Source organism: Monodon monoceros, unplaced genomic scaffold, assembly GCF_005190385.1.
Source record: "Monodon monoceros isolate NGI ecotype Baffin Bay Population unplaced genomic scaffold, NGI_Narwhal_1 Super_Scaffold_22, whole genome shotgun sequence".
NCBI classification, from domain to species: domain Eukaryota; kingdom Metazoa; phylum Chordata; class Mammalia; order Artiodactyla; family Monodontidae; genus Monodon; species Monodon monoceros.
Window position 1 is genome coordinate 126,662,509 of NW_021703779.1, and position 18,687 is coordinate 126,681,195.

General features: G+C 55.3%; 1 protein-coding gene across 2 annotated transcripts in view; it reads left to right on the plus strand.

Annotated features, from left to right (window-relative positions):
• The first annotated feature begins 10,811 nt into the window (after nucleotides 1–10,811).
• Nucleotides 10,812–18,687, plus strand: part of ZFP92 (ZFP92 zinc finger protein) — a 13,372-nt gene continuing 5,496 nt past the window's right edge. Inside the window, exons 1-5 of one of the 2 annotated variants that reach the window (XM_029240887.1) lie at nucleotides 10,812–11,206; nucleotides 16,354–16,508; nucleotides 16,704–16,830; nucleotides 17,161–17,970; nucleotides 18,283–18,664. In XM_029240887.1, the coding sequence (XP_029096720.1) occupies nucleotides 17,943–17,970; nucleotides 18,283–18,664 (410 nt within the window). In that variant the 5' untranslated portion in view covers nucleotides 10,812–11,206; nucleotides 16,354–16,508; nucleotides 16,704–16,830; nucleotides 17,161–17,942. The remainder of the gene's footprint in view (nucleotides 11,207–16,353; nucleotides 16,509–16,703; nucleotides 16,831–17,160; nucleotides 17,971–18,282; nucleotides 18,665–18,687) is intronic. The other variant, XM_029240888.1, reaches the window with a different exon arrangement.

An 18,687-nucleotide genomic window follows, 5' to 3' on the forward strand; every position in this document is an offset into this window, starting at 1 on the left:
AGGTGGGAAGACAAGAGGAGTGTGAGGTGGTGGCCCCTGGAGACACACGTCAGCTGGAGCAGGAGGTGGAGGAGAGGGGGTGCGGGCTGGAGGAGGGCACACTGGAAGGCCTGGGGAGGGGCACAGAGGAGACGGTGGAGGGAAGTGCAGGGAGCGGGGGGGTGGAGAGGAGGCTCAGGGAGCTGGCATCGTGGCACCCACCAGCAAGAGTGGGCGGTGAGGCTCGTGGGCTCAGCTGTAGCCAAGGTTTCCAAATGGATCTCGGGGCTCCCTGGTGGCCCACTCTCGGGCCTCTAGGTGGGGGTGTGGGGCCCACAGGGAGCTGTCCCGCTCCCCCACCAAACTCTGAGTTCCATGTCTGTGCCCAGAACTCCTGACCCAGGCGGGCCAGAGCGGGTGTTCCACAAACTTCAGTGTCCTAGAACGACACCTGCTGTGCGCAGGCAAAGGGCAGGGAGCTGGGGTGTCTGGGGGAACCACACGTTCCCTGCCCTCACGGAGCTCGTGGTCATGAAAGGGAAATAGTCATCCTGCCAGGAAAGAAGTGGGGTCATAACATAATGGTTCTGGCAAAGGAAGCCTCAGTTTCCCATCGTGTTCCACATTTTGGGTCACATGTGCCACACGAGGCCTTGGCACGTGTGTCTCACTTCCATGGAACAGCCTCCTGCCCCCTACTGCTTGTCCTTCAGGTTTCAGATTCGAGGTCACCTGCTCAGATCGCCTTCCCTGACCCCACCCCTGTTCACCTCTATCCTGTCTGTTCACTTCGGGGCACTTCTCCCAGTCCATTCTTTTCTAATGTGGGAGTGGGATCTTCCATGAATGTCCACCTCCCTGAGTCTGTCCTCTGGGCTTTCATGTGCCTCCAGCCCTTCCTGGGAGACCCTGGCCTGAGTCATGGAGCTCTCTAAGTTAGAACACATGTTTCCATCAGCTGAGCTGCTGATCGGGGACAGATCTTGTCAGCACTGGCCACTCTCCCAGACCCTGCCCTTGGAGCTGTGCTCACTGACTGAGGGCCAGTTCTCGACCTCGAGGCCTTAGAGCTCTGAAAGAGAAGTCACCAAGGCGGGGCTTCTGGAAATGGCACCTTCGGGTGGAAGAGGGTCAGTTGGGCTCTGAGAGGTCCCCAAGGGAGGCTCTCAGGCCAGCAGGTGAGACAGAAGTGGCCCATGAGGTCACAGGCAGTAACCGAGGCAAGGCAGGAGACCCCTGGAGAGGGTGCTGTGGCAGGGCGGGCTTCAGAGTCTGGTCCCAAATGTGGAGAGACAACCCTGCCTGGGGAGGAGAGGGCACGGACGGCCAGGGAGGGATGCTAGCATGCCAGGAGCAGAATGTACCTGCGGGCTCCTCTGTGCCACCTTCTTTCTGGTTGGGGCGCTCAGAGACGCAAATAGAAGGCAGTGGCACTTCTCACTACATCTCTGCTCCCGAGGGCCCCTCAGAGACCCCATCACCCGCCCTCACCTAGGCGGGGGACTTGAAACTGGCCTTCAAGGCCTCAGGCAGGACCCAGGGCCCCGGGAGCGCTGAGGGGGCCCCTCTTACGGTCTCTCTCTCCTGGTGCTGCAGCTTCGGGCCTGCCACCCTGTATGTTTCACGTCATCTTGAAAAATATGTCCTGCTTTCAGCACCAGAGAAATGGCTGCCCCCGCCCATGCGTCCTAACTTGAACCAGGGTTGGGGGAGGCCCGCATGACATTCGAGGGTTGTCAGAAGCGTGCATTTTTGAGGACTCACTAACCCAGCATGGTTACCTGTGCGTTCTCACTGACCAGGATGGATGCAAAGCCACCCGGGAGCTGGTGTTACACCTAATGTTTCCTTTTGTCCTGGTGGCCTTTTTTTAAAATGTCACTGCTGTGGGACCCCATTACCCCAGTTCAAACACCTGGCACCGCCTTGGGATAGACAGCAGAGGGGACACGGACTTGCTGTCCCGAGTTCTGACATCAACAGCAACAGTAAGAGTGTGTGGAGTCCTCCCCCTCCCCACACCAGCTCCCCCAACGTGGACCACACATACGCGCACCCACCCCAGTTCCCAAGCTCTCCTTGATCATGGCCAGGCTCATGCCCAGGCGGTCCTCTTGCCCTCCTTCCTGCCTGTGTTCTCTTTCCACCCTTTTCTCCCCGAGGCCAACAGCCAGTCCCCTCCATGGGGCTGGGGGTAGGGCAGACCGTGCGAGGTGACATTCACCTTCATGAAGACCTCAGCCCATGGGGCCGCAGGGCTCCAAGGCTCCGGACCTGAGCTCAGACTCACAGACTGCATGGTGCTCCCGGGCCCACGCTTACCCAAACAGAGGGAGCAATGCCTCCTCGCTCTGATTTCAGGGGGCCAGAGATGAGAGCCATGAGCTAGGAGGTGACTGACAATTGGCCTTGGGCCTAAAAATTAGGAACAGGATCAAATCTTAAGCTACAAGGTTTTGTTCTAGAACCTCTGTTCATCAGAGCTGTTCCGTCTGAGACCCACCAATGGCGGGCGGCTGCCTGGGTCCCACAGTGAGCTTGACTTGGGGCAGCGCGGAGCTTGTTTACAAAGGGCAAGGTGACTCGTGTGGGTTTGCAGACTGAACTAAGCCCCTGAAGCCAGGTCAGGTAGAACGATCCTGTTGTGCTTATGTCAAAGTTACAAGGGCCTCTGCACCTCTTAAGGACATGGGTTCCAGACTCCACCAGGGTGAAGCCTATTTCACGGTGCAGGATAACCAGGAGCCTGCGACAAAGAAGCTTAGCTCGGCAGGCAGGGAACTAGCGCTGTGCACGCGGCTTTCCTTGCAGATCCCATCTCCCGTGCCAGATGACTACTCTGCTGTTGCCGTGGTGAATTGGTATTATACTGTGACCTTGATTCTGAGCAGAAATGTACGTTGCCTTGACCATGATTAGACAAAACTGGTTGTCTGGGAAACAGCACAGTTCTGAGAACAGGAAGGGCTAGATCATTCTTAGCTTTGACTGGAAGCCGCACAGGGTTACGTTGTACCCAGTGAGGTCTCGGCTTTCCTCAGGGGCCTCTTGGCTTCGTGTTTGTGTGTGTGACACAGAGAGAGGGAGAGAGAGGGGTGGGGAGAGAGACAGAGGCAGAAGGAAAAGGGGGTAGCGCTAGCATCCCTCTGTACCCTGGGAAGTTTCAAGCCAAGACAAGCCTCTGCCGCTGCTGTTTGGAAGTGAAGGGGGCTTGCAGCACCCTCTCCCATCTCTTACTGGGAGGCTGCTGGGGAGGGGGGCAATACTTCTCGATACTTCTGGCCTCCTGCCCATTCCCTTTCACCCAACGCAGCTCCAGAGCTGGGGAGGCGTTGCACTGGGGGAGGCCCCTACCGGGCTCTGGGACACAACCGTTTCCCATAGAGGGTGCCTGTCTCCATCTATGAGAAGCTCCCCCACATACTCACTCACACACACACACACACACACACACACACACACACACACACACTGCGCCAAGAGCCGATAGATGTAGCTTGTTGGGACTTGAATCTGTTTCTTTCAGAGCTGGCTCCCCAGGCCAGCCATGAAAGCCACCTTGACCTAGAAAGAAGCCTTGGAGGATACATGCTACCAGCCTGTGGGCACAGATGCCAGCGTGGCAGGGGAGGCAGTTTCCAGCAGGGCACACTGAGTGAGGACCCGGCAGAGGCTGCGTGCAGGGTGATGTCCTCCTCAACCTGTGCCCTTCCCTCTCCCAACACGAGAGCAGCCCAGGCTAGGAGCACATCGCCTGCCCGCTGATGGACGCACCTGCTGACCAGTAACTCCCATCCAGTTGCCCAGGCTGAAAACCTCCCCATCATCCTTGACTCCTCCTTCTTCCTCAACCACAAGCCCATGCCCCTCTCCAGTCCATCACGAACCCTTGTTTTCTCAGCCCCTCGGTGGATCCCCGGTCCAGCCATCCACCCCTTTCCATTATCCCTGCCGATGACTCCAGCCCAGGCCCCGTCCTCCCTCGACTGACAAATGCACGCAGGAGGGGTACAGTAAACACTTCTCAAATAAATAACTGAGCAGGACTCGCTTTATTGAAATATTCACTTTATCGAGGTAGTCTGGAACCGAACCCGAGACATGTCTGATGTATGCCTGTATTACACTCATTTAATTTGATTGGGAACGAAGAAAAAGAAATTGCAAGAAACCTGAACTTGTACTAAATGTTTCTTTACGAGGAGTGTTAGTTCCTAAAAGATCTCACAAAAGTTAAAGAGTGAAATATTATGTTTTGGGTTTTTTTTTTAACTTTAATCTTTATTTATTTTATGTCTTAGGTCATGCCTTACATGGCACGTGGGATCCTAGTTCCCTGACCAGGGACCAAACCCATACCCCCTGCTTTGGGACCTCAGAGTCTTAACCACTGGACCGCCAAGGAAGTCCCTGAAGTATTATGTTAATGATATATTCCAACACAGTATCCAATGACTCTCTGCTCTAACAGATGAACAAATCATTCCACACTCTTCCTGCCGCCCCTTCAGTCCTCCACCTCTGGTTTTGGTTAGATTATTACTTTTACATTGTCAAGATTTCTGAGATTTACGTTCTGTCCTATAGTAGGGTAAGTATGAATGCATAATTCCACAGTTATGGAATATTAGTTCTGCATATAAATGGATTCAGTGGTCAGGATTGTTCTTCCATTCCTAAGTTCTTTGCTTCAATTCATCTTTTATTTGGCTAGCCTTTATTTTTCAGTGGTAATTTTAACTTTCCGCTTTTAGACTTGAAGGACAAGTTGGATGAATGGAACATTCTCGGAACAAACTGTCTTTTCCTCAGAAGTTTGGAAAACTTTTCCCACTGGCTTCTGGCACAGAGAACTGATTCAGAGAAGTCTAAGGCCAGCATGACTTTTCCCAGGAAGATATTGTTCTCTTGATTGTTCTCTTTTTTAGGAAACCAATTATATACGTGTTGCATCTCCTTTGCTATCTCTCAGATTGTCGTCTGTTCTGCAATCTTCTACTCTCTCCCATTTTGTATTCTGTGATTTCTTCAAGCCTGACTGCTATGTCCCCAGGTGGCCATTATGTACGAGGTCTCCTTGGTCACATTTACTTGAATCGTTATTGCTCTCAGTGTGGCTTTCATCTCAGTAATATTTCTATTTTTCTCTTCTTGTTCTTTTCTGAGTTCTGCTACGTTCCTTTCATTTCCTTCTGCCTTCCTATAGTCTCTTCTTTGATCCCTACATCTCTTCTTCAAATTTTATTCTGAGCAATCATGTTTTCTGCAACTTTTTTGCATCTATGGAGTTTTGGGGTTTTTTAATTTGTTTTCTTTTGTTTTTATCTAGAGTCTTCCTGTATTATTCATGTAATTCCCCTTGTGATGTGCTTTCCTTTTCCTGTTTGCTTCCATTCCTTTCCTCCCCTTATTATTTTTGTAATTGTTGCTGTTTCCCTTTTATGTATAGGGCCTATATTGGGCTGTGAATGCCCTTGATTTTGCCAACATGTCCACATCTTCTCCCTGGGTCTCCGCAGTGACATTCCGCTGCTCCGGTGCTCTGTGTCTTTAATTTTCATTAATCTAACCAGATCTTCCGGACTGTAACCTTGGACTTTGGGGCAGTCTGATTCCTGCTCCAGTTCTGAGGATGCATTGCTGGCCCAGCTTGCTCCCTATCCCTGTCCAGACACAGCAGTGTTTGGTTGGAGAGCTTCCTAATTTGTGGTCTGGGGTTGTAGCCATTTCCTCTTTGAAGCCAGGCCAGCCCATCATTTTTCTGTTAAACTGGAGGGGGGGAAAGCCCAAGGCTTTGAAGGAATTTCCTTTCTTAAGTCGGTATGTTTCACAAGCAGCTAAGATTCAGGCAGGAGCACAGAGCACCCAGCTCTGCCAGCTCACAGGCTGTCGACTGGGGAGGGGCCCAGGCTGGAAAGACCTAGCCCGTCCAAGCTGAGAGCTGCTCTATGCGGAAGAAGATGGGTGAGAACTGTCACCCAGCCCAGCCCTCTGCCAGCCATCATACTTGTGAGGTCATATCCAATGTGTCTGTTACATGTCACACTAGATCTTTGGGAGATGTGTCATGGCTGAGAGCCAGCCCTCAGCTGGCTGCCTCTCAGGGGCCTCACAAGGGAGCTGAAGACTAGCATAGAAGGAGATGTCTGATATCCCAACATGGCTGGACGTGGCGAGTGGGCTCCAGCCCTTTGATGACAAAGTCGGGGGTCTTGGGCAATCCCAAGGCTGAGTGGTTCCTTAAACCGTGACCCAGGGCATTAGATGGCAGACCTTCCCAGTCCCCTGGGAAGAAGTTAAAGAAAAAGTGGCCCGAAGTTACTGCTGAAAGGCAAAGGCAATGAGGACGGCAAGGCACCCCAGGAGGACAAAGCGGAGCAAGGGGCAACAAGGAACCAGCAGCCTGTGGTCAACCCGAACCTGGGACCATAAAGAGCAGGGAATTCTGGGAAAATGAGTTGCAGTTTACCCCAGGCGACACGGTACGCTTGACAAGTGCTGTCTCCCAGCTGGGGATGCCTCACTGCTTCCTCCACCCCTCCCCGCTGCCCCTCTATGTGCACCTGCAAACATCCACCTTCTGCTTTAGAAGTACACGTGCGCCCTTGGGTCCCTGAGCCCCCCAGCCCTGAGGGCACCTTTGTCCATGGGCTCCAGAGGGCAGGGCTCGGCGAAAGGATCACTGAGGGGAAATTTCTGGGGCCTGACCTCTTGGGGACCCTGCAGGGCAGCACCGCCCTTTAGCAGTGCTGGCAGCCAGCACGAGTTCCTGATGCAGCCCCCCATGGCAAGGTTCTCGGATCCCCCAAGAGCTTGGAATGAACCAGATGTCTGGAACGCACCAGATGGAGAGACTGGCAGCTCACATGGCAATGATTGAAGCAGCCTCTCCAGCCCAAAGTCTTCAAAAAGACCAGGCTTTGGGGTCTGCAAGACGGCCACTGGAGTGCAGGCTCACAAGCTCCCTCAAGGCCAACCTGAGCCCAGATCCCTGCTCACCCAGAAGTTGCTGGCTCCTTGGGGGGCCTGGCTGCCGGCAGAGTCCCTGGAGCCCCGCTCTGGTGAACTTGTCCCCCAAAGCCCAGTGTGACCAGTAGAGTGTGTCTGCAGAGCAAGGCTTAAGCTCCCACACCAAGCCCCTGTGGGGAGCTGCTCAAGGCCAATTCCACAGTGCCCCCCCAAGGGACAGGCACCGAGGTGTCCACCCAAGCAGCCACTCCATAGGGGGGATCTCAGCGGCCATTTGCTAAATACAGTCTCCCCCTCTGCACACAGGGACTGGGCTGGCACCAAGTTGGGACTGGAGCCTGGAGGGGGCACCAGCAGTGTCTGCTTGGGGCTTCAGGGAGAGCCGTCCACACAGTGAGCTGCCACCCCTTGGCTGCAGAGCCATGGACATAGCCCTGTCTGCTGGAAAGGGTGTGGCAGGGGTTGGAGGGTGCACCACTCTGTGGGCCTCCGCCAGCTGCCTCGGGTCCCAGCAGGGCCAGGAGGGGCTAGAACAACGTGGGCTTGGACTGCGGGCCAGAGACGGAGAAGGAAATGTGAAAGGATGTCAAGGCCTGTGGAGACGTCTCTGGCCCTCCATGTGGGACATGAGTACAGCACCTGAAGCTTTGGGGAATGGAGACAGGGCAGGACATTGGGGACGGGGTGCCCCCCCAACCAGTCTCCTTGGCCCCCTCAGTTGGAAGGAGTCAGCTGTGTTCTTCCTCCAGTTCATGGGGAAGAGGGAAGCCACTGGAAGTCTCAGGCGCCTGTCAGAGAAAGTAATTCAGCCTGAGTGCTCCCACACTCACTCACACGTTCATAGAACCACACACACTCACACAAACCCCAGAGTCACACACACATTCACACATATTCACATAAACCATTAACGTGGACCACACACACACACACACATATACACCACATGTGTGCACACACACACACACGCACACTCACTGAAGCTGTGCCTCGAGGCTCCCGGTCCCAGGGCCTCCCCGCTCCTCCTCACAGGCTCCTCTCTCCACTGCCGACCAGGCGCACCCAGCCGGCAGGAGGCACCGACTCCACCTGGGCCTGGACGGGCTGCTCGGGCAGTGGTGTGCGCCCTGCCTCTGACCACAGACCGCAGGCCCTGCTCTCACCATCGGACTGGCTCTCCCTCACACTTCAGTTCCAAGAGACAGGAGGCAAAGACCTGGCCCCCGACCCCATTCTCCTAGGGCCCCGCACCTTAAGCCCCCCGACCGCCCGCTTTCCCCCAGACTTGCCCTGCAGGCATTAGCCATGACCTTCCAGCCCCCAGCCACCCAGCAGGAGCTTGGGGGCTGGGGCTCCTTTCGAGGCGTGTCGTTGGGAGGCCCTTGTACCACTTGGAATCTTTAGCCGTCACACCTCACTGTGGCCAATGGCAGTGCAAAGGGAATTAGCTGAAGGATGGCAGCTGGGACGAGGTCTCCCTGGAGAGTCTCCCATGGCCTGAGTAAAGTGCCATTGAAGGGTCCACCGTGTCCCTACGGGGCTGAGGCCGGGGGCGGGGAGTGAGAAGAGGGGCCGGCACACTAACTGATGTCGGCTGAGTGAAACGCGAGTGTAAATTTTCAGTCCTGGGGCTGAAAGGAACACAGTGAGTATCAAACTGAAAGAAGACCAGTGTGGCTGGAGCAGAGAGAGAGAGAGAGGGAGGGAGGGAGAGCGAGAGCGAGAGCCACGCACACAGAGTGCCACAGAGAGAGAACACCGCGTACTGAAGCTAGAGAACAAGCCGTGTAGGCCTCATGAGCCTCAGGAAGGGGTTGGTCTTTACCTAAGAGTTAGGAACACGCTGAACAGTTTGAAGTCAGAGACGCAAGTGCACTCGTGTGTGTGTGTGTGTGTAACATGAGCACGTATTTTCAGGTGTTTTCTCTTGCTTCCTTGTGGAAGAATTATGGGGGGCGGGGCACAGAGTGGATGCAGAAAGCCTATCAAGGGGCAGCTGGGGTTGTCCTGGGAGAGATGATGGTGGCCTGAGCAACAGTAGTGGCAGCGTCACAGAGTTGAGCCAATAGGGCAGATATAACGAACCTAAAACATGCGGAGAACTAAGCAAACACTGTGGATGATCAGATGTGGAAGGTGAGTGAGGGACATGTCTCTGATTTCTGGCCTGTGACATGGGTGTGTGGGGGCTCCAGTCACTGTGGCTGAGGACTCAGGAAGAGCATAGAAAATCATGAGTTCTATTTTGGACATATGAGTTGGAAACATCAAAGTGGAGATGACAAGAAGCCAGCTGGATATAAGGGGCAAGGGCTCTGAGGAGAGGTTTGGGCTAGGGACAGAAATAGGGTAGCATGGAGAGCTCCCAGAGCCCCCTCTCCCAGCCTCAGGCCCTCACTCCCTCCTTCCGTGAAGGTTGCATGCCAAGGCTCTCTAATAATTGCCCAAAGCCACAGGAGTTGCCTTACCCTGGGCTTGTGGCCACATCCCTCCAGTCTCTGCGTTTGTCTTCACGTGGCTCCTCCTCTGTGTCTGTGTCTCTCCTCTTCTATCTCTTATAAGAACACTTGTCATTGGATTTAAGGCTCACCTGGGTCATCCAGAATGATCTCATGTTGAGATTCTTAATTTCATCACATCTACAAAGAGTTTTTTCCCGGAAAACTCACATTCACAGGTTCTGGGAGTTAGGGCGTGCACATATCTTTTGAGGGGCTATCGTTCACCCCATTATACCTCTAGAGCCCAGGACCAGGTCTGTCTAGCCAGACTCCTGGCAAGAGGACAAGATTGGGCATCAGAGCCCACAACCAAGGGCCACAGGGGACCTCCCTGCCTCTGCTCCAGGGGAGGGCCCCTGAAGCTGTGCTGCATTTGGCCCCCTGAGAACCCTGCTCCCTGAGGCCAGAAGCACCCTGAGTGGGGATCCCAGCTTCTCCGCTATAAGCCAGGGGCGGGCAGCTGCTGTCCTGGGAGCATCAGCATGGGGGGGGGATTCTCACTGCAGGCCTGCGCTCTCCTGGTCAGGGCCCATTTGAAGAAAAGAAGATGCCTGAGCTCTGGTTGTGTAAGGAAAGGTACCCACCTTGTGCTCAATTCCCAACAGCCAGGGCGGGGACGGGCAAGAACACGCCATCCGGCTGCTTTTCCTTGCTGCTTTTCGTCCACAGTGTTTTTCCCATTCCTAACTTTGGGAGGAACTCATCACTGTCAACGGTAGGGATGTGCACAGTCAGCCCTGGATTTCAACCCCAGTCCTGTGGGAAAATGCAGACCCCAATGCCTACCCTGTGGCCCGGTTTGACAGTCACATGGGGGGACCAAGGGAAAGACCAATGCACCCAGTAGCTCTTCACTACTCCTTCTCCATCTGTCTGCACACCGCTGTTCCCCGACTCCCCTCTCACTGCCCTCACTTTCTTATCTTTGCCCTCCTGACTCAAGTGGGCTGGTCCCTTATTGGGGTGCCATGGCTGGGCCACATGGTGCTGACTACCCCGCAGGGATCCCGTGGGTCCCAGATGGATGGACGGATGGATAGATGGACGTAAAGTAAAGCCCCAGAGTCTAAGACGTGGGAGGTGCGCAGCCAACACTGCCCCTCCCCTGTCCCCTTGCGGGACTGCGGTGGACCGACCACTGCGACCCCGAACCCTCGAAGCAGCCCAGACTGAAAGCGGAAGTGCCCCGGGGTACGCAGTGAGCCAGGCCAGAACCCCCACGGGGCGCGCCGGGGCGGCACGGGGCCGTCCCTTCCTCCCGCCGCGCCGCGCATGCTCCGTGCCCCCACCCCACCCCACCCCCGCGCCCCGTTCCCACGCCGCCGCCGCCCCGGCCCCGCCCATGCCTCGGCCCCGCTCGTCAGCGCTGGACTGACGGACTGCTGCTCAGAACGCGCCTCCCGAGCGGCGCCCAGCAGCGAGGTCGAGACGCAGCCAGGAGCCCCGCCGCCTCCCGGGGGCGCTGACCCGGAGGGCTTCTCGGAGGTGGCAACCTTGACCTCGAGCCTGCCCGGAGGCTGGGGCAGGGGGAGGAGGGAAGGACAGCCCAGAGGCCCGCGAGCCGCTCTCGGCAGGTGGCCGAGGGACACCCTAGGAGGTGGAGAGCGTGAGTGCGGAGAGCTGCTGGCCGGCCCTCGGGGCCGCCCCCTTCGCCCGCTGGGGAAGGGCAGCCCGTGTTTCCCAGTTTCTCTCCTCTGACTGCGGTTCGCTGCTGATTCTGGGGCTGGCAGGAGAGCATCCCAACGCCAGGCTGCCTGGTAAGTTTGGATTTCGCGCCTCTGCGTGAGGTCGCAGCACTCCTGCCCAGGGGCACCTGGCGAACCGTCCGCAGGCATGGGCCCTGAGGGTGCCCGGACGTGCGCCTGCGGCTCTCAGGGTTGGGGGTTTGTGCCCCTTGGTGGTGTGGAGTGTTGGCGGGGACGAGCACGCCAGGGGAAGGTACAAGAAGAGGAAGCCAGGGGCCGGACGGAAGGACCGCAAGGGCAAGAGCTGAGCTGGCTGAGCGGGAAAGTATGCGGGGCTGCCATGCAGGGCCAGCTGTGGCAGCCCTCCCGTCCAACAGACAGCTGAGAAGCACGCCTGCGGGCCAGGCTGTGGGCACTGCAGGTACTTCCTCAGGGAGCAAAACCGCAAAGCCCTGCTCAGGGGTCCAATTCTAGTGGCAGGACACAGGCAATAAAGAGTCAACGTTTCGGGGCTTCCCTGGTGGCGCAGTGGTTGAGGGTCCGCCTGCCGATGCAGGGGACACCGGTTCGTGCCCCGGTCCGGGAAGATCCCACATGCCGCGGAGCGGCTGGGCCCGTGAGCCATGGCCCCTGAGCCTGCGCGTCCGGAGCCTGTGCTCCGCAACGGGAGAGGCCACAACAGTGAGAGGCCCGCTTACCTCAAAAAAAAAAGAGAGTCAACGTTTCAAATTAAGAATTACAGAGTACGTTAGGGGGAAAAATGGAGCAAGGGAAGGGAGGTGAGCGGTCGGGCTGCGAGTTTAAGTAGTGTGGTTAGAAGGCAACATTTCCAAAAAACTTGAAGGAGGTGAGAGAGCATTCTGGGCAGAGGGAACAGCCAGTGCAAAGGCAGGAGTGGCCTGGTGCGTGGCCGGAGCAGGGAGAGCAGAAGAGGGCGAGGTCAGGAGATGGACACCCCAGGAAGGGCTGGTAGCAGGTGGCCTCTTTCCGTCCGGGTCAGCCTCTGCCCCCAGAAGGGCAGGGCCTGGAGACACGGGTTTCAGAGTTGCTCCTCAGAGGGCTTTGCTTGGCCGGGCAGCAGGGATGGCCCTGGGCTGACCTGGGGCAGCTCCCAGGCTGGATCTCTGCTCCGGGCTGAGGCTGGGCCGCCCACGGCCTGGGGCCTCCGGCCTTTCCACCAGGTGGGTGGCAGGTGACACAGGTCTCAGAGAATGCTGCGTGGGGCTGAGAGGAGGCAGTTGGGGTCTTGAGGTACCAAACACCAGAGGAAGTTGCAGCAGGAAGGAGGAAGCCCAACCCTAGTGGCCCTGCTTGTCCCTCCTCGCAGACGAGAAGGCCCCAATTCCTGATCCGGCCTCAGTGGGATTACTAGGTGCCTTTCCTGTTGTTGTTTGTTTGTTTGTTTTCTGTTTTCTTTTTCTGGGGAAATAGCCCCATCTCGTGGTCTTCCAAAGACACCAACGCTGAAGCCCACTGGCTTCTCCCTTTGGGGGCCACGTCGTTTCAGGCTCTCCCCGTTCCCGCCGCCACCTCCGCGTATACTTGGCTTTACTTGGGCTGGGCTCAGCGAGCGGCCTGGGAGTCTGCTCCCCTCCGTGGGGCGGACCGGCGTGGGGGGAGCGCCCAGTTACCCTGGCTCCTGGGGCCTTCCCAGCTTCTTGCCCCAAGTGCAAGGGACCCTCGCCTGCGTGCCCGGTGTCCTACTTCAGAGAAATCTGAGCGTCAGGGCCTAGAATCATCCTTCAGCTTCGCCTCCGCTCTGGAGGCCCACCGACGTCAAAGGGTCTCAGGAGAAGCCACTCTCCAGTTCCACAAGCTCCTTCCTTCCATTCCTGCTTGGGAGTGTCTCCCTGTTACCACCCCGGGGGAGATCGGGCATTAGGGTCTGTGAGGACAGGGCTTGTCGCGTCTCTTTCCAGGATTTGAAATTACGCTGCCTTTGGGGCGTTAGGTCTCAAGGATAGACACTGCTGTGTGTGAGCACCTCGCTGGCTGGCGCCACCGATGCGCCTTGTGGTGCTGACCTTGAGCGTTGGTCTCCGTCTACAGGCGAACGCTGCCCATGGCGTTTCTCTCGGCAGTCACAGCTCAAGTTTCTTCTCTCTTGGGGGCTTGCACGGCAGCGTGTCTTGGGATGGGGGATTACAGAATAACACCTCTTCTTTTCAGCTTTTCTGTATTTTTCAAAATGGATGGTGACCTGGCAGTACAGTCGTGATAGAGAAAACACAAGCTTGTGATGTGTTTCAAAACAATTTGATGCTAGTCTAAAAACCCTTGCTATTATCAGTATTCTTCCCTCCCCACACCTTTAGCTGGTGCGGGTCCCCCTGTGACTGGCGGTGTGTCCCAATGAAACATGTCTGGCCTGCGGACAAAAGGATGAACACTTGACAGCGACGTTAAGTATATTTGCAACTTTGTGCGGCCATCACCACCTTCGACCTCCAAAATATTTGTATCACCCCAAAAAGAAACCCTGTCCTCATGAAGCAGTCACCCCCCCACCCCACCCAATCCCAGGCCCTGGCACCCAGATCTGCTCTCTGACTCTCTGGATTTACCTAGGACTCTCTGGACATGTCATATGTTTTATAGGATTTAAAGGGTTTTTTTTATAGCGAGCCACAGGACAGTGGCACTCTGGAGAGATGACAGGCAGAAGGAGGGACGGCTGCCACGAGGGATGGCGCACCTGGGTAGGGGTAGCTAGTGTCCTTGGGGTCCCTGGGCAGTGGCCGGTTTGAACGGTTTCGCAGGCTCCGGTGCGTAGGACCTGTCCTTGGTTGTCTGGTACCTGGCCACTGAGTGTGAGACCCCGATAAGGAGGGTTTGGGGCGTGGGTTTAGTGGCCCCAGAGAGAGGGGCTTTGATACGGGAGGTAGGTGGTGTGGGAAACTTCACAAGCTCAGCAAACTGCTTGCGAAGGCCAAGGAGAAAGAGTTTCTAGTCATAACTTCAAAACTAGGTCAAGAAAGCCCTTGTGAAATATTATATTACATCATATAAATAGAATCATGCAGTATGTGGCCTTGTGTGCCTGTGTCTGGCTTTTTTCACTTAGCATCGTGACACTAGGTTCGTCCACATGGTAGCGTGGATCAGTATTTCATCCCTCTTTGGGGCCAAATAGTATTCCATCGTGTGTCCAGACCATGGTTTGTTATCTACTCTTCTGTTGTTGGACGTTTGGGTTGTTTCCACCTTTGGGCGATTGTGAATTGTGCCTCAGTTCATTCACATGGGTGGACATTTTTGTGAGAACACTGTTTTCGATTCTTTTGAGCACATACCCGGGAGTGGTTTACTTACTGAAGGACCACTAGACTATTTCCCCTTTTAATTCTGAACACTGTCAAGCAAACAGACGAGTAGAGAGAATAGTCTAACCAAGCCCGCGTACCCACCTCCCAGGGTTAGCAGTGGCCTCCAGCTCCAGCTTGCCTTATTTGCTTGGGTCCCCCCCACCTCGCGCGCTCTCTCTCTCTCTCTCTTTCTCTCTCTCACTCTCTCTCTTCCTCCCTCCCTCCCTCTCTTTCCTTCTGTCTTTTGTATTTGCTGAAGCACTTTAAAGTCACTTCACATGCCCTTTTCTCCCCAAATGGTGCGAATGTGTCACTTGAAAAGGACATTTTCTTACATGACCTGGTGCCACTATCCATCCAACACATGGGCAGCAGTGGCCCCGCTCTCACCCTCCACTCTCCGCAATGCCTTTGACTCCTCTTTTGTTCACGCCAGCATCTCATCAAAGACTCCCATTGCACTTGGCTGCTGGCCCCTTAACTCTCTTTTCAGCCAGAACGATCTCCCTACCCAGCCTCCTCTTCCCCCGTGACACTGATTTGCAGAGGAGGCCAGGGAACAGCCCACCTTCTGCATCGGGTGCCTCCCTTGTGGTGCCTTTAACTGGTCTCTCTGTCCCCAAGGTCCTCTGTAAACTGGATGCTGGGTCCCAAGGCTGCATTAGAATCAGGTCAAGCTTTGGCAAGAGCCCTCCTGGGCATCCCCACCAAGGGGACATCCCACTTCTGTCCCACCATTAGGTTCGCTTCCTCTCTTGTGACCAGCAGTAAACGGGGAAGACATCATGTGGCCGACCCTTCCCCCTCAGGCTTCACCTAATGGTTTTGGCATCCATTCGACCTTAAGAGATTCTTTCTCTCTGATTAGTATAAACTTCTCCATCAGACATGCATTCATTTATTTATTCTGGGCCAGTGTTAACTGACAGCTCATCACAGGTGATAAGGGAATTTGGGGCGATTTAACTTGTTCTGAGGACCCCATCTCCTTGCCCTCTCTCCTGGGGCAAAAACAGGCCGTGACGCCCACTCCGCCCTCCCCCCCGCCACTGCCTGTCTCCTCCGCTCCTCCGCCCGTGACTCCCATGTTGTGGCCGCCAGTTGGGTGGACATATCCTTGGAGCAAACTTTCTTTTGCCCCACTGTCTTCTGGCATTGAGGGCTGGTGTAGAGAAATCTGGTTCTGTCCACTTGGTTGGTGACACGCTCCTCCTGCCTTAGCGTGAGCCCCGGGCAGCCTCACCTTCTGCCCCTCCCACCCCCTCACCCCGCTCCAATTTTCAGCACCATGACCGCGCAGCTAGGGCCCCTCTCAGGGCCGGGTATGGGCCATGCCATTGGCCAGCTACTCTCTTTATTCACCCCCAGCCTGCAGCTCTCAGCCTGAACGCTATCCCTCCCCCGGCGATGGGGGGGGCCCTCCCTCTTGCATCCCACTAGCTTGGTCTTTCTCTTTCCTTGAGAGCAAGTCTGTTTGCAGATGAAGGAGGTATGTGTGTTTGGAGTTTTTCTTGTTGTTGTTTTTTTAATTTAATTTTTTTATACAACAGGTTCTTATTAGTTCTCTATTCTATACACAGTAGTGTATATATCTCAGTCCCAAACTCCCAATTCATCCCACCACCATCACCCTCCCCCTGGAGTTTTTCTTTAAGAACCTTGACCTCAGGGGGCAAGGGGGCAGCAGTGGGGCTTCCAGGATGGCTAGAAAGTCAGGATTGGGGTGCTGGTCACGTGGGAGGAGGGCTGAGAGAGGAAGGAAATGAGAAAAAGGAAAGAAGAAACACACTCCCTTGAAAGCCTGGCTAGGCAGGCTCAGCACGAGGAGACAGAATCCTTGTCTGGTGAAGAGAGGGGACAGAAGCTCAGTTTGAGAAAGTGTTATGGATTGAATTGTGTCTCCCCCCGCAAAAGATATGCTGAAGTCCTATCCCCCAGCAGCTCTGATTGGGACCCTATCTGGACAAGGTCACACTCAGCGCATGGGCTCAGCTCACACCTGGCTCGCTCCGCATTAGTGTCTCTGCGCCCCTGCGATGGCAGCCATGCTCCTGATGGCCAGACGCAAGGTGAGTGGGGCTCCCTGACTGTGGGCGGCATCTCCCCCAGCAGCCTCTCTCTGCCGCTTCCTCCTGTCCCGTCCTCACAGCTATTGCCGAGCTCTCCAGGTCCCCCCCACCCCACGCCATGTTTAGTTGCTACCAGCTCATCCTGGGGACCACGGAGGTGGATTCCCCTGAAGCCACAGCAATGGGTTGTTTTAGGTGCCGGTATCTTTTGAGGACGTGTCTGTGTACTTCACCAAGACGGAATGGAAGCTTCTGGATCCCAGACAAAGGATGCTCTACAAGCGAGTGATGCTGGAGAACTACCGCCACTTGGTGTCACTGGGTAAGGACCTCGCACACAGCCAGGCTCCCACCCTGTGTCTGAACTGTTTATGTTTGAGCTTCTTTGCTAGTTGGTTACTGTGAGTCCAAGAATACATGCATTTCCCCATCAGGTCAGTAGCACAGTGTTTAGCTAAACGGTTTGGGCTTGAAGGTGTTTCAGGTAAATGCGTGGGCCCCCGTCAAACTTATTTTGATATAAAATCACGAGTTAACTAAATCTCTTCTACCCAAAAGATAGATGCAAATTAGCCTTGACTATTTATATACATTAATGTATACTTATTCCATTTTTACCAAGGTTGCCTTTTACATTCGTTTCATGTTCTAGGGTTTTCAAGCATCTGTTCCTTGCATCAAGCCACAGAGAGCCCAGGACATAGAGGCCCAGGACTTGGAGAAATCGGGAAAGAGCTGGGGCAGGCTCCCCCACTGCGCCCCTGCCTTCGGGGTTGCAGGGGATCCTTTTGTTCTGTTTCTTCTTTTAAACTCTACAGATTCCACCTCAGTCATCTAACCCCACGGAAGGAGACTAGCTTCTTCCCCTTGGTGGTTTTTGACCCTTATCAGGCAGATCTGGGGTTCCCCAGGGAAGTTGTGGATTCCTCAGTGGAGTCTGGCATAAGGAACAGAGACATCTGCTGTGTTTGATGGTGAAACAGGGGGCTTTGGCTTTCGGGACACAGGCAGCCCTTCAGCTCTGTCTGCTTCTTGATACTCCCTGGGGCCTTGCTCCAACCCTCTGTTTGTCCTTCAGGGTCTCCACACTGATCCCCCATTTCCCACAGGCCATCCCGTCCTGCAGGCCAAATAATAACATCATTATCCTCTTGGGCTGAATCACCACCTACTTAAGATTCACCGTGCATGCCTGGCCCCTGTACACTCAGAGCACCTTGCTTCCTTAGAGGGACTCTGCCGTTTCTCTGGACCTTCCCAGTGGCACTTTCTAGAGAGTTCTTCATTCTCTGTTCCTGAAGATGTTAATGCTGGACTGAGTCCAGGAGTGACTAACCTGCTTCCTTTCCATGGACAGGGTTTTCATCCTCCAAGCCTCACCTGGTCGCCCGGCTAGAGCGAGGAGAGGGGCCCTGGGTAGCAGACGTCCACAGGATGGGGACCACCACAGGGATGCAGGCAGGTGGGTGAGGGCCACTTTGTCAGCAGCTGATGGAGGGCGGCATGGCCACTTTGGGTGGGACATTCTCTTTCGTGGCAGATTTAAATCTGTCATGGAGTCCCCTGTCTCACACCAGCTCTGATATCTCTAGCTCGTTGCCATCTCCTCCCCTCTTGCCCTCCTGTCTGCTGACGGTTATCTTGCTTCTTCTCCCTTGTCCTCAACTCCTGGTTCAGCTCTTCTCAGCCTTGGAGTGAGGGTGAGGGTGAAGAACTAACCTAAATGGAGACCCAGGGAGGGAGTGACACTGGTTGGTGCTCTCTGTCTTTACAGGTGACAGGATGAAGAGCAAACCGATAATTTCAAAGCAGAAAAATTGTTCAGAAGAACTCGCAGGGGCTGACCTTCAGGGTGGCAACAAGGGCCAGGTAGCCGGGCAGTCAGAGGAAACACTTGAGCACAGACGGAAACATGCTTATTGTCCACAGGCAGCTTTCAGCAGGGGTGACCCTCCCAGGGAGAAAGGCCAAGGCAGCTCCCCAGGTGAGGAAAGAGAGATACAGAGGAGTAGCTGCAGAGGTAGACAGGGTTTGGTTCTAAGGCAGCAGGGTTCCAAAGGTGCAGAGAAACAGTTCCTGTGTCAGCAGTGTGGAAAATCCTTCAGCCGGAGCTCCAACCTCATCAAGCACCGGATCATCCACAGTGGCGAGAAGCCCTACGAGTGTGGCGAGTGCGGGA